The sequence below is a fragment of the Cuculus canorus genome, chromosome 3 (genome assembly GCF_017976375.1).
Source record: "Cuculus canorus isolate bCucCan1 chromosome 3, bCucCan1.pri, whole genome shotgun sequence".
Classification (NCBI taxonomy): Eukaryota; Metazoa; Chordata; class Aves; order Cuculiformes; family Cuculidae; genus Cuculus; species Cuculus canorus.
In genome coordinates, this window is record NC_071403.1 from 50,194,231 (window position 1) to 50,207,868 (window position 13,638).

Genomic DNA, 13,638 nt, shown 5'->3' on the forward strand with positions numbered 1-13,638 from the left:
TACTCTCTAAGGTCATTACTACAGAAGAACTTCAGAGGTTTTAGTAACCATGTAAATGCAAACTCTCACAGCTGCTGCTTGAGTGCATGTAGATGGAGTAGGACATCTCAGTTGTCTGTGCATGATGTATGCAGGTGGCAAATCAACCAGAGCCTGCCTTTCCTCGGCACTCCTGGCTGCAGCAGGATGCCATGGGGCTGTGGAGCACAGGACATGCTGCTCACACTGGGTCATCTTCTCCCTGCTCCTGTTTTACACTGGGATCCTCCTCAGAGTAAATTGTACTTTTTTCAAAGATGAAAGTACTAGATTTATTCTAAGTTATATATTCATGTAATAGCCATTACTGTGGGAAGCTTATAGCTGTTGCACCGATGTGGACCATTAGAAGGATCCTGACATCTAAACCTTCCTGAATAACATAACTTAGCAATAAATGTTTTGCTTCTTTTGAAAACTAAGTAATGCATGAGATATTAGTTCCAGTGGCATATTGCAAGTCACCAGGAAGAAAAATATCTTGGCCTAATAAAACCTGGGCAAGACTGGTAACTAGCAAGGGAAAATCTTCTGTGACCAGAAAATAGTCCCAAAGGTGGAAAAGACTTTTGGAAATACATATTGATTATGCTTTTTATTTATGGAGAATAACTCTTAGGTAGCAAAACTCCCATTTATGACACATAATAACTAGGCTTTTAACAGACTTCTATTAGCGCCTTTGATGTAATATCACATATCAATTTCATTGGTCCAGCATTGAGCAGAGAAGTAGGAAAGGAAAAAAAAGATCAATTTACAGCTCATGCTTAAAGTGAATAACCATTCCACTGTATTTTTAGTACATTGAAAAGACCTGTCAGTCATATGGTAAGGAACAACTCAGTCCCTACCAAGTGCTACACAAGCCACGCAGCTTGCTGTTCAGAAAGGTAATAAACAGTCCCTTTAGTCCAGCCAAGTGATAAGAATAGATGTGATTCAAAGACACAGTAACATAAGCATGTAACTAAAATGTGGTCTTCTGTAAACTTCTTTTAACACATTAGCACTATTACTTGGCCAGTCACAGTTGATGCCCATGTGCACTTGTTGCCACAAGCTGTGAGAATCAGTAGAATCAGAGATTATTGTAGAAATGTGAATGTACTTTATGATGGTCTGTAGTAATTCTGTACATCTCTTATGTCTGTGTTCTTATAGCCACTTGGGCACTGAAGTAGCTGAAATGAGAAAGAGGCAGCAGTCACAAAATGAAGGAACATCAGCTGTGTCTCAAGCACCTGGAAACCAAAGGCCCAACAACACATGTTGCTTTTGTTGGTGCTGTTGCTGCAGCTGTTCATGGTATGTCCTGTAGTATATTTGGTTTCATATCCACCACAGGTAAACAATGAGAATGGAAAGCGCCAAGCGCTGGGAACATGCAAACTTCTGAGAGAGGATTGCTATCAAGAGGCACAATTTAACTTTTCACTTAACAATTTGATTAAACGATACCTTGACTTGGTTGAGCATCTTCTGAGAGGGAAGAGGAGAGAACAGTAAATTCAAGCTATATTTACCCTGCTTAAACTGTAACTTTAAAAGAGGAAATTTCAGTTGTAAAACCGGTATATGTGAATGAGAGACTTGATACTGAGTATTTTGTATTTTGTATTCTTAATGTTTTTTTTCCCTTCTTGTACTTTTGCTACTCCAGTTATCTGCATTCAGGAGGGAAAAAGGGAGATGGTCATAAATATGAACAAATGGTGACCTGTTTTAATATTTAGTTGTTGAATAATATATATTCTATAAATCTGAAAATACAAGCCTTAAATTCCACTATCTTTTCACTGGTGTGGCATAATTTTAGTGGAAAAAAAAGTTTGAAAATTGTGCCTGATTGTCTATTCCTGAACAAAGTGCTCACTTGGATAGTCAAAGAACTAAAGCCACTTTCAGAAACAGCCTAAAATTCTCAGTGTCTTAAGGCACATCAAGTCTGTCTTTCTTACCTTCATGAACACAGTGTTGAAACATAAAGTCATTGACATGCCGCACTTTTCGGAGCCTATGCGTCCTGTTACATACACAGCTCAGTCGCTTTAGAGTGACCAGTCCTTTACCTATCTGTGTTATTTTCTCTTGAATCAGCCGTCTGACCCAAATCTAAAATCTGAAGCTATTTGCCCCAAGTTTATTTAAAAATATATACCAGCATGTATACACCAGGCATAAAATGTGACAGCTTTTTCCAAGATGTCACATTCTGCAGGGAATACCAGGGTGGACCTTCCTTGATTGTTACTTCCAATTTCACCTGGAGGCAGAAGATATTTGGAGCAGGGATGAGTGAGAGCTCATCTTTTACAATGATACTTTGTAATGCGTTCAATCTGTACAGCAAAGAGATGGAAATGTATTAAATCAAAACACGACACGAGCCGGCAGTGTGCGCTCACAGCCCAGAAGGCCAACCATGTCCTGGGGTGCATCAAAAGCAGTGTGGCCAGCAGGGCGAGGGAAGTGATTCTGCCTCTCTACTCCGTTCTTGTGAGACCCCACCTGGAGTATTGTGTCCAGTTCTGGAATCCCCAACATAAGAAGGATAGGGAGCTGTTGGAACAGGTCCAGAGGAGGGCTACAAAGATGATCAGAGGGCTGGAGCACCTCTGCTATGAGGACAGGCTGAGAATGCTGGGGTTATTCAGCATGGAGAAGAGATGGTTGCAGAGAGACCTTGTAATGGCCTTCCAGTACCTGAAGGAGGACTATAAGAAAGTTGGGGAGGGAATTATTACCAAGGCATGTAGTGACAGGACGAGGGGGAATGGGTCTAAATTGGAGAGGGGAAGATTTGGACTAGACTTTAGGAAGAAATTCCTCACAAGGAGGGTGGTAAGGCACTGGAACAGGTTTCCCAGGGAAGTTGTGGTTGCCCCATTCCTGGAGGTGTTCAAGGCCAGTCTGGATGGGGCCTTGGACAGCCTGATCTGGTGGGTGGTGTTCCTGCCCATGGCAGGAGGGCTAGAACTGGATGATCTTGAAGGTCCCTTCCAACCCAAACTGTTCTATGATTCCATGAAAATAAGAGGGATGATATTTTGCCACTGTTATCTCCGCATTGCAACAAAGGCACAATGTAAGACTAGCCATACTGTTATAGACTAAAGGTTCATTTGGCTCAGTATCCTGTTTCAAGAAGTGGTCTGTAGCAGATGCCACAAGAAAAGGATAAAAAAAGGGGACATGCACCTCCTCAACCTATCCATATGAAGGCTCCTCACAACTTCTGGCAGTCTGCAAGTTAGGGACTTCCTGGGTCAGAGGTTATTTCTATGTGTTTTATAGACCTTGATAGAACTTCCTTTCATTAATTTGTCAAACCATTTTCTAAAGCACTTTCCTGAACTCTTCTAAACTTTTTGACATCCAAAGTTCCCTGTAGCAATAAATTCTACGACAGACTTGTGCACTCTGTGAACTATTACTCCCTTTTATTTGCTTTAAACTACTAGATCTTAATTTCATTTGATGCCTCCTTGTTCTTGTGTGTTCATATGAAGAACAGTGAATAATTGTTCCCAGGGTGATCAAGTTTTTATAGAGCACTCTCTTATCTCCCTTCAGCTGTCTTTTCTTCCATAATCATCTGTATTTTAATCTCTGCGATACAGAGACTGACCTAGACCATGGTTTACTCTATCTTTCTTATATCTACACACCTACCTTGTATCTGTCTATGTATCTTTCCTATTCTACTGTCTCCTGTCTGAGATGTGTGACTAGGTCTGTTGCAGTAAAGACATGAGTGTGCTGTGTTCTGTGTTTGCTCTTGATATTTTATTATTAATTCCTAGCAATCTGCTAACAATTCCTGAGGTTATGTTTTCATAGAATTATCCATCATGACTACAACATCTCTTTACTGAATGGGCATAAAACCCACCATTGTGCATGTACAGCTTTTGCCTTGCATACTGGAACATCAATGGCCATAAAAGTATTGGTCTAATTTCTAAACCTTAAAGACAACTGATTTCTTTTAAAATATGCTATAGCTCAAGAAGTCTTCTTTTGACAACAGTACTCTATTTTGAAGTTTTTGTAAGCTTTGTGATCCGTGGAGTGCCTCCACTCCTTAGAATGCAATAACATTACATATTTGAACAGCTTATGCATATTAAATCTAAATTAGAGCAATTACTGCTTTAAAATGTAGGGTATCCCTTCAGCTCCTTTAATAATTGTTAATATCTTATTTTTCAGATGTTGAGGGGTTTGGGGGTTTTTAGGTAAAGTAGATTATAGTCGGCATGGAGAAATCCTGTCAATGTAATCTAGTTTTCAGAATTAAGTCAGATAATGGGTCAAAGGGGATAGTGACATCATTTGTGTTTTCTAAAATCAAAAATGTAGAACAAATGATGTAATAAGTCTTTTAAAGTTTTGTGATTTTGTGATGGAAACTCCATTAGAGCAGTTTGAACAAAACTTTGGAAAAGGCAATATGAAGTGTTTCAGAATATCAGTTAAAATGAAGTAATTGGTTCTAATGTCAAATTTGTTTAGTAAATTTGGACAGTTTAGGTAGAGATTACTGTTCTCGCCTCAGTTGTGTAACCTAATAAGCTATAAAAATAATTGAAAAAATGCATAACACACTTTACTAGTCACTCATTATTTAGGGGATTCTAGGTAGGTAATTCTCTAGGGTAGTTCTCTGTAATAGGAAAGCCTAATCAATAATTATAACAGGCTCTCTGGACCAAGTGTAATTGCATGCTTTCCCTAGTTCCACAGGTTTTTGTATTTGAGTAACATGAATTTCTCAAGAGAAATGTTGCTGGGTTCATTAATAATGATGAGAATACTTTAACTGTCAGTATCTAGATTAGGAGACTTTAATCTGTTTTTTCACCAGCCTGTGTGACTGAGGACAGCTCTCATATTACTTGCCTCTTAGTTCCTGAGCTTCCTCGCCATTCATAGAAAGCGGGGGGTACGGTGTGCAGCTTTCAGTAAGAAGCTTTCATTTCTATCTGTTTGAAGAGTTATTTCAATAGCTCGTATATACAAACAAATCATTAGAATTCTAAAAATATCTTTTGTGAATCATGAGGTGTTTGTTTTCTTCTGTTCGACCCTGTGTTAATATCAGAAAAGGCATTAAGTCTTCTGTTTGAATAATAGCAGAGGCAAATATTCATGCTTTTGTTAGGGGAAATAGTGCCTTGCCTAATAGAGAACTGTTAACAGAATAAAGCTAGGTCCAAAAATTATTCAATATCTCTCATAACAAACTTTCTATTCTCTCTAAAAATTCCTTCTTAAAGGTAAAATTATTTGGAGCAGTTAACCCCAAAAGGCAGCTCAGCCCCACCCAGTTGTTCACTCACTCCTACCCAGCGGGATGGGGAAAGAAAATTGGAAGGTTCAAAGTGAGAAAACTTGTGGGTTGAGATAAAGACAATATAATAGATAAAGCAAAGCTGTGTGAAGCAAAGCAAAATAAGAAATTCATTCACTGCTTCCCACTGCAAATGTTTAGCCATTTGCAGGAAAGCAGGGCTCCATCACGTGTAACAGCTACTTGGGAAGCCAGATGCTACAACTCTGAACTTTCCCCTTCCTTCTTCTCAAGCATTTATTGCTGTGCATGACATCATATGTTATGGAATATCCCTTTGGTCACTTGGAGTCACCTGTCCCAGCTGCACCCCCTCCCAGCTCCTTATGTACCTCCAGCCTCCTCACAGACAGGGCAGTATGAGAAACCATGAAATCACAAAACTAAAACATAGCACCATATGGGCTGCTGCAAAGAAATTAACTCCATCGCAAAGAGACCTGGTACAGCTATTGGCACTGATAATTGTCAGGACGGTAAATTCCTCAGTTTACAAGGACAAAGCAGGGCTTATTACCAAGGTCTGCTCAAATTGGAAAACGTGGAGATAAACAGGCTCCTTAAGTTGGACATTTTATTGTAATAGGTATGGTCAGAATGTTGCCTACGTGCCTGAGCACCAGTAGTGAAGGATGCAGTCCTCCTTTGTAGAGAAAACAAAGGGCTTCTGAAGTCCCCAACAAGAAAAGCTTGACCGCTTACTGCAGAGGCAGGTGATCTGTCCCTGTGGAGATGTTCTATAGGATCTTCCTCTCTACACTGACCAGATATAGACCTTAGGAGTTTACTTTAGGAAGACTGCCTCACTAAAGCATCTAACAGGTAGGTAACAAAGGTGCTGAATTGAATCTCGCCCTGTGTCTTAAGCTTCCACAAAACACCATTCATACAGAGGACAGAAGAAAAGGCTTCCTTACTAGGTGTAATTTCAATTACTCGAGTAGCCTGACAGTTGCAGAATTTGCAGTAAGACTCCTGACATGACAGTCTATAATTTTGTTCAAAATTAGCCCTGTACAAAAGCTATGCTTGCTATTTGATTTCTTGTGACCCTTCCATGACTACTTTCCCACACCCAAGAGATGCTGAAGAAGATAGGGTATTTGCCAGCTTGGCAGTAAACAAGAGTTGCTCTTGGCAAGAAACCTCTCTCCTCCAGTTCTTATAACTTTCCAACGACTGCTGGGAGTTATGTCTGAAACTTCTTCCTTATGACCTTGTTACACAAATATTTTTCTTTATTAAAGGGAATGTTTTCCTTGCATGGGTTTAGCAGTTGACTAGGGCCTAAAAGAAGATATTTTTGTCACTTGTGCCATGAATAGGAGATGACAGATATAGTTCTAAGGACATTTTTAAATTATATTAATATTTTTTCTCTATGGGGTTCAACATTTTCCCCTCTTAACAAACAGATAGTGTACATGGTATTCTGAATGAAAAAAACAAGCCAAAACATTTTTTTGCAGTTCCTACCTCTCTAGTACTTTGAGATGAACATCTTTTTTTCTAGCATACGAAATTTTAGTTTGCCATCACAAAATTGTGTCACAGCTTTGCATGACTCTATATAAGATAATCCCTGGGGATCATAGTCATGGTTGCTTTATCTTATGTAGCTGTGGTAGAAGGTTCGGAGGAGACAGAAACAAAAAAGGATGGAAACAAAAAACAATGTAATGCAATAAATTGTAGCCATATGTTCTGAAATATGTTGAAAACACAATCCATGTTCTGCTTCTCATGTCTTTCTGCAGCAGAACTTTTATACTAGCAGCAGAACAGAGGTGGGCCTCTGACAGAAAGGCTGTCACCAGGCTCCAGCGTTTTGTTAAAGCTTTCAGCAAGAAAAGAAAATCTTTATCTTTGAGGCAAATGCACTTATTTTTAAATTTTTTTTTTACAAATCTATTTTTTTAAATTCTTCTTTCCTTCCCTGGACACATAGGACAACACATCTGAAACACATGTATTCAACTCTGTGCATTTTACTTTTTCAAAACATCACACCTGAGAAAAGCAAATATGGAAAAGTGCTTTGGGAAGTATTGTACTCTAGTGCAGAATACAGAAGTGCAGGCTACTGTATTTTACTGAAATAGAAGGCAATATATATAAAAAAATATTTAATGGGAAAACATGTTCTATTCTGAATCTTTTTATACTTTAAAACATCACAGGACATCCTTACATTTTTAACATTTGCTTTTGCAAAGGTCAAAGATTAAAGGCTTTCGTCTCTTTCCTGGAGAATAATTTATTCTGGGGGATAGTAGGCTTACTTAGAGTGGGAGCTCATGCTTTATGCATCTGTGGGACAGTGTCATCTTCTTTGTCCCGGGTCATAACAACGCAATAGACAGCATTGGTGCTTTCTTAGGAAAGAAGTATCAGTTCTTCTGACAGGTAGAACTTAAAGCTGGATAAAACCCATTATATGACCTGTCACACATGCTACTGGAAGTACTATGCTGAAAAGTCAGTCTTAAATCACCTTGTCTTTAAGGCCACATGTTCTCAGTGCTGAGGTCATGAGAGAAAGCTGCGTTGTCGACATTCCTGTTCTCACTGGAATGCACCATGGGGTTAGTGTGGGGTAAGGATTTAAATACATAGTCCTCAGAAATGGGCTTCTCAAGGTTCCCTGAGCTACTTAAAATAAGAAATTTAAATTCTCAGCATTTGGAAAAACAAGCAGAAGACACTCTAAAAATAAATAGCTTTTCAAGTATTTTTTTTCATACTTTGTAAGCTATGTTAACAGTACTTATTAAATAATACACAAATAAACCATTTCTTTTCCCTTTAAGCCAAATGAAAGGTATGATCTTTAAAGTTAAAAAATCAGAGGAGGGAAGCATATTTTCCTAATAAGTTCAATATTTCATAGAGTCACTCTGCTTTATAATTCAGACAGGGAGTTTTATGGATGTTTAGGTCCTCAAGACAGGCTGGGGACAGGTGGCTCTGTGCACGCTCGTTTGCACAACTCTCCCAGGGCATGACAACCTGACTTGCCAACCTCTGAGTTTGTGCCCTTCTGTAGTGCTGGACCAGATTGTTAGTATTAGCCTAATAATTCCTGGAAGTCTCCTCTCTCCCTGAGCCAGAACACAACTATACCTCAGGCGTTGTTCAATACCGGGTTTATCCCCGAGCTCCAGAAATGGTGAGTAAAAGGAAGCTTTGATCACTTCCTGCACCTCCCTGTGGAGCAGATATGAAAATTTACTGTTCAAAAGAGAAGAGAACATTTCTTTTACCTAAATGATGCCACAAAGTGCAAAAGTATGATAGATGAGGTCTAACTGCAGGAAACTACTTCTCTCTAATTTTTCCCACATCTGCTTCTAAAGATTAAGATGTGAATGCAGGACATCAGAATGTTACTAGCAAACCAAAAGAACTATAGAAATAAAATTTACAAAAAGCAGAATTTAATGTAAAATCAACTAAAGGCAGCTTAAAAGTAACCTATTAAATCTCATGAGACCCTACCTTGGTCACTGTGGAGCCAAAATAATCGAGTAGCTTTCATCTCCCCTCATCAAATCCCTATTTCTAAGCTCATCCACCACCTTTCATATTTTTCCTTTCTACTTTTCAACCCCTGCTACCTACCTCCAAAGCCTTCTGGAAGCACAAGGTCTTTTGCAGCCTTGGAGCAGGGGTAGGATCTGTGAGCCATCAGCTCCCACAATGTCAAGGAGCCATTGGCCAAGCAGAAGTGGCTTTGGTGCAGGTCATTGCCTCATGGTATGTGTGGAGTAAATTAAAATCACACACTTCTCTAGGAGAAAGTTGTAAGATGCACACTGCATGTTTGCAAGCAGTAGTCAGTAAGGTGCTGCTTGCCTACCATGAAATCATGGTGTAAGCACAAAGAGACACAAGACACTCTGCAGTCATTCAGCATGTATAAATAATTGAAAATTAAATTTCAACAAAGAACTCTGGTTTGAAAAAGCCTTTAACACTATAAATGGAGTCTTAACTCCAAGTCAGTTGATGAATGTTTCTGTTTTCAAAGGTATGAGGTAAATTTGTTCCTCCCCACGATAAAATGGAAGTCTAATGTTTAAGATTGGAGCAACGGCTTCTTATGCAGCCGATCTGTTAATTTGATCATAACCCAGTGGTAGAATCTTCATCAGCATCATAACCAGCCCTGGGCTCTCTTGGCCAGGCTTTCCTAGTATCAGGATTTTATCCTTGATATTTTAAAATTTGAAAGTTCATTTCATCTTGAGTAACAGACAGAGGCTCATGAATTTACTGACATTTTTACCGTATAACACAAGCAGGTTAGAGACTGTGTAGAACATAAGCATAATATATTAGCAATTTTTTATAACTATTTCTGAGCTTCACAACCCAAATGTATAAATTCCTATGAGTATAATACTTCTCAGATAAACTCTCATCAGTCTAACTGCAGAAAATAGTCATATTTCAATGAAACAATTCTGTGAATAAAATTGGAATGCAAAAAAAAAAAAAAAACTAATCAGAACCTCAATCCTCCTAAATTGAAGAATAAATACATACTAAGAGGGGATTTGGAGTTACGCAAGGCTCATTCTAATTCAGCCATGAACAAGGCTCTACAGTAGCTCCTTAGAAGGAGATAACAGACTAAATCTAGTTAACTTTAGAATATGATCTTGATTCTGCCCTGGCACAGCACACCAAGTGTATTCAAGGAGAGCTGTTCTTGAGGAGACTGGAGGGAGAGAAAGCAGTGGCAGAATCACATCCACTGGGGTAAAGTTGCTTGATGTCTCCTCAGAGGCTGTTTAAGAGATGGATTGCTCCAGAGCATCAGCATCTTGGCTCTCCCCTACCACTCATGCCTGTTTCCCACCTGCCTGTGCCAAAATGATATTCAGCTTGATGTCTTCTGAACAGTGGCTGAAGGAAGATTCATATTGTCATGACAGATTTTCTGTGGAAAAAAAAAAGAAAAACCAAAAAAGAGTCCTGAGGATGCCTGAGTCCAGTTTGCACTGTGATTTTCAGCCATTAGGAGTTTGGAGCCTTTGAAATCTCCCCTGATAGTGTCTGGGCTGCTTTTTTTGTTTCCTTATTGAAAAATTGACAATTATTTCTTTTCACAAAGATGCTTTAACTCAAGGGTAAATGGGAAAAAACGCAGAAAAGAAGGGTGTGAAAGGTCAAAATGGATCTGAGATCAAACTATTAGCTGAAGAAAGGCATATTGGTAGATGGCCTCATTTTAAAGGCACCAAGGTGACCTTGCAAATCCTCCAAACTTTATTCATTGTGAATTATAACAACAACTTAAATATTTAACACGCAAAACCAACAACAAAATCTTATCCCAGTTAAACACACTACCTGTGTCTCTACTAGGAAGCTAAGCAGAGGCAGTGTTCAATACTGGCTCAAGCAATCACCCATACAGTTAAATTGTTAGCAAGTGTTAACTCCCTGGCAGAGTTTTGGGCAGTGTCAAAGTGCACAGTCTGGGCAATGAGCTGTCGCAGGTGCAGAAACCATGTTTTGAGTGTGGACTTCATATGGAGTGGGACTACATGGTGCCAGCCAGCCTCAGCGACAGAGAACTCTCCCAGTACATTTTATCTGCAAGAATAAATGCAGCCTTTAGTTCCAAGCTGAAAGGTAATAAAATAGGCTACTTAAATCTGTTAGCAGCAAAACTTCCATCTCACAAAAGTTTATTTTTTAGCCATATATCATTCCAAATAGGTTTAAAATGTCACTTAAAATAGGAATATATGCCTAGAGCTTTTAAGAGGAAAAAATGGGAGAATGTATCATGGAAATGATTCTGCATCCATAGTAGATAACGCTTGTAATATGTAGATCATCTGACTAGAAAAGTGGGTCAGACATTCATTATGTGAGGCAGAAAGGCAAAAGAGATGTGGATCTTGTCTAGTCACCCTTAATAATTCCATATCACATATATTTGTCTAGATGGCAACTCTGGTTCTTCTGAAGTAACTGATTGAGGGCCTCATACCAGCCGATGCTGAGCATCCATTATGGAGCAATGGAGCATCCATTATGGAGCAATGGATAGCTTCAGTTCCTGTTGACATCCACGTTGAAAGAGTTTCCCAGTTCAGAGCCTTGTCTAACAGAAAATCTGGAAACCAGCAGTTAACTCCCATCAAAGCAGAAGCCTACCTGTAGTGTACACAGACTGGCATGGCTGTTCTCAGTCCTGTTTGTTAGTTGGACAGGTGTTAAGTGGAAGATCCCACATCTTATTAGGTTGTAATGTGGATAAGCATAAACAGTTTGGGCTGTGCTAGCTCCATACAATATGGTGTTCATAAATACCATGGTAGGGATCATACTCTGCAAACACAGATAACCCGTTTTAACTGAAGAAATTTACACCTTATGAAAAGAAGAAATGTCAACTTAGTATGAATGTTCCCAGGCTTCTCTTTCCTTTTGGAAACTGCAGCTAATTTTATGGAAGCAAATGAGTGACCCTAATCAAGCTCAATTCTTTACTGTTACTGATATTTTCATATTTGAAAACCAAGTATAATGGAAAAAAAACCACTATGGAAACTGAGACTAGAACTATTTATCAGAATTGAGACCATTAGGTTTGCTTGCCAGTGGTTTTATTCACCCAGTTACCCTTTCAAAGAATACAATTTGTATTTCTTTGAACACTAGACAACTGCCACTTTTAATTGCTTCAAGTATATGAAGGAATTGCATGCAAAACAGATGTAGCCAGGAGTAAGGAGACTGCGGTTTGTCTAGTAATTAGATGCATCCATTGTACAAGATGGAATATGAACGGTAATATTATTCTGAAGGAAGAAATGAAGCTGACAGCCAGACTAGTGAACTGTTGGGTGACCTGACAAGTGAAATACACCCTTGAGTTGAATCTTGCCTAAAGCAGAAACTAGCTCTACAGTAATAAAACAAAGCTAGAGTAACTCTATTAGGACTCATTCTCAAGTGAAATTGGGCAAGCCATAGATTTCTTGCCTATACGGAAATTACATTCTGTATCTGAAAACAAGAATCTCAAAAATTTACTCTAGAAGGGACTAAAAATTTCCAAGAAGTTGTAACATGATCTGATGTGGCTATCATTATGTAATCCCTCTTTAAACTAGAATCCAGCAGAATGCATATTTTCTTACAAATTTTCAGAAGAAGAAAACACATCCAAGAAAAATAGAGGGCTTAGGAAACTTAGATTGCTTTAAATCACTAGGTCTTTCCTCTATTGTACAATTACAACTTTTGCTGAGTGCTAGTCTAATTTTGAGGGAGATACTGTCCTTTATTTCAGCAGTTCAGGTACAGTGCACGCTGGTAGTTTCCATCTGCCTTTGGATGCCTGCTGAGCTGCAATATTTGTAGCTAGGTAGTTTAAAGCAGTGACACAACAAAAAGAGGAGGAAAGCAAGTTCAAAAAGGCTGTCCATTAAAAGGACCGGACTCCTTGTATCTACCTTTTAACCTGCATTGACCTTGACAGCATTTCTCTCCTTCACCCTGAAATCATCATGAAATGTAAATATCATTACATTTTTTTAAGCAGCCTCTGAAAATATTCTTCAGTTGCAGTCTGTCCTTAAATATGATTCTAGTAAATGCATTGATCGTGGCACTGGTGGTCACCCCTGGAGTACTGTGTCCAGTTCTGGGCTCTTCATCAGAGACATGGACATATTGGAGGGAGTTCAGCAAAGAAACACATGGATGGTGAAGGGACTGAAGCGTCTCTCTTATGAGGAAAGGCTGAGAAAGCTGAGACTGTTCCACCTAGAGAAGAGAAGTTTCATGGGCATCTTGTCGATGTCTATAAATACCTCAAGGAATGGTGCGAAGAAGGCAGAGCAGGGCTTTTCTCATTGATGCCCAGTGACAGGACCAGAGGCAGTGGACGCAAACTGAAATGCAGAAAGTTGACTTGGAACATCAGGAAACACTCCCTTAACTATGCGGGTGACTGAGCAGTGGTACAGGTTGCCCAGTGAGGCTATGGAGTCTCCATCTTTGGAGATACTCAAACCCCATCTAGATGTAATCCTAGGCAGCCTAGTCAAGGTGGCTCTGCTTGTGCAGGGGAGTGGACAAGATGACCTCCAGAGTACTGTCTCTTCCAACCTCAAGCATTCTGTGATTCTGTGTTTGATTTGGCAAAGACTAAACTCAGATCTTAAATGTTTGCAAAACATTTCTGGATATATTTTTGGATCCCTTTTTTCAGGGGG

General features: G+C 39.2%; 1 protein-coding gene across 4 annotated transcripts in view; it reads left to right on the forward strand.

Annotated features, from left to right (window-relative positions):
* RGS17 (regulator of G protein signaling 17) overlaps positions 1-13,638 on the forward strand; it is a 72,817-nt gene that overhangs the window by 39,983 nt on the left and 19,196 nt on the right. For all 4 annotated transcript variants that reach the window (XM_054063515.1, XM_054063513.1, XM_054063511.1 and 1 more), the window contains exon 2: positions 1,204-1,347. In XM_054063515.1, the coding sequence (XP_053919490.1) occupies positions 1,229-1,347 (119 nt within the window). In that variant the 5' untranslated portion in view covers positions 1,204-1,228. The remainder of the gene's footprint in view (positions 1-1,203; positions 1,348-13,638) is intronic.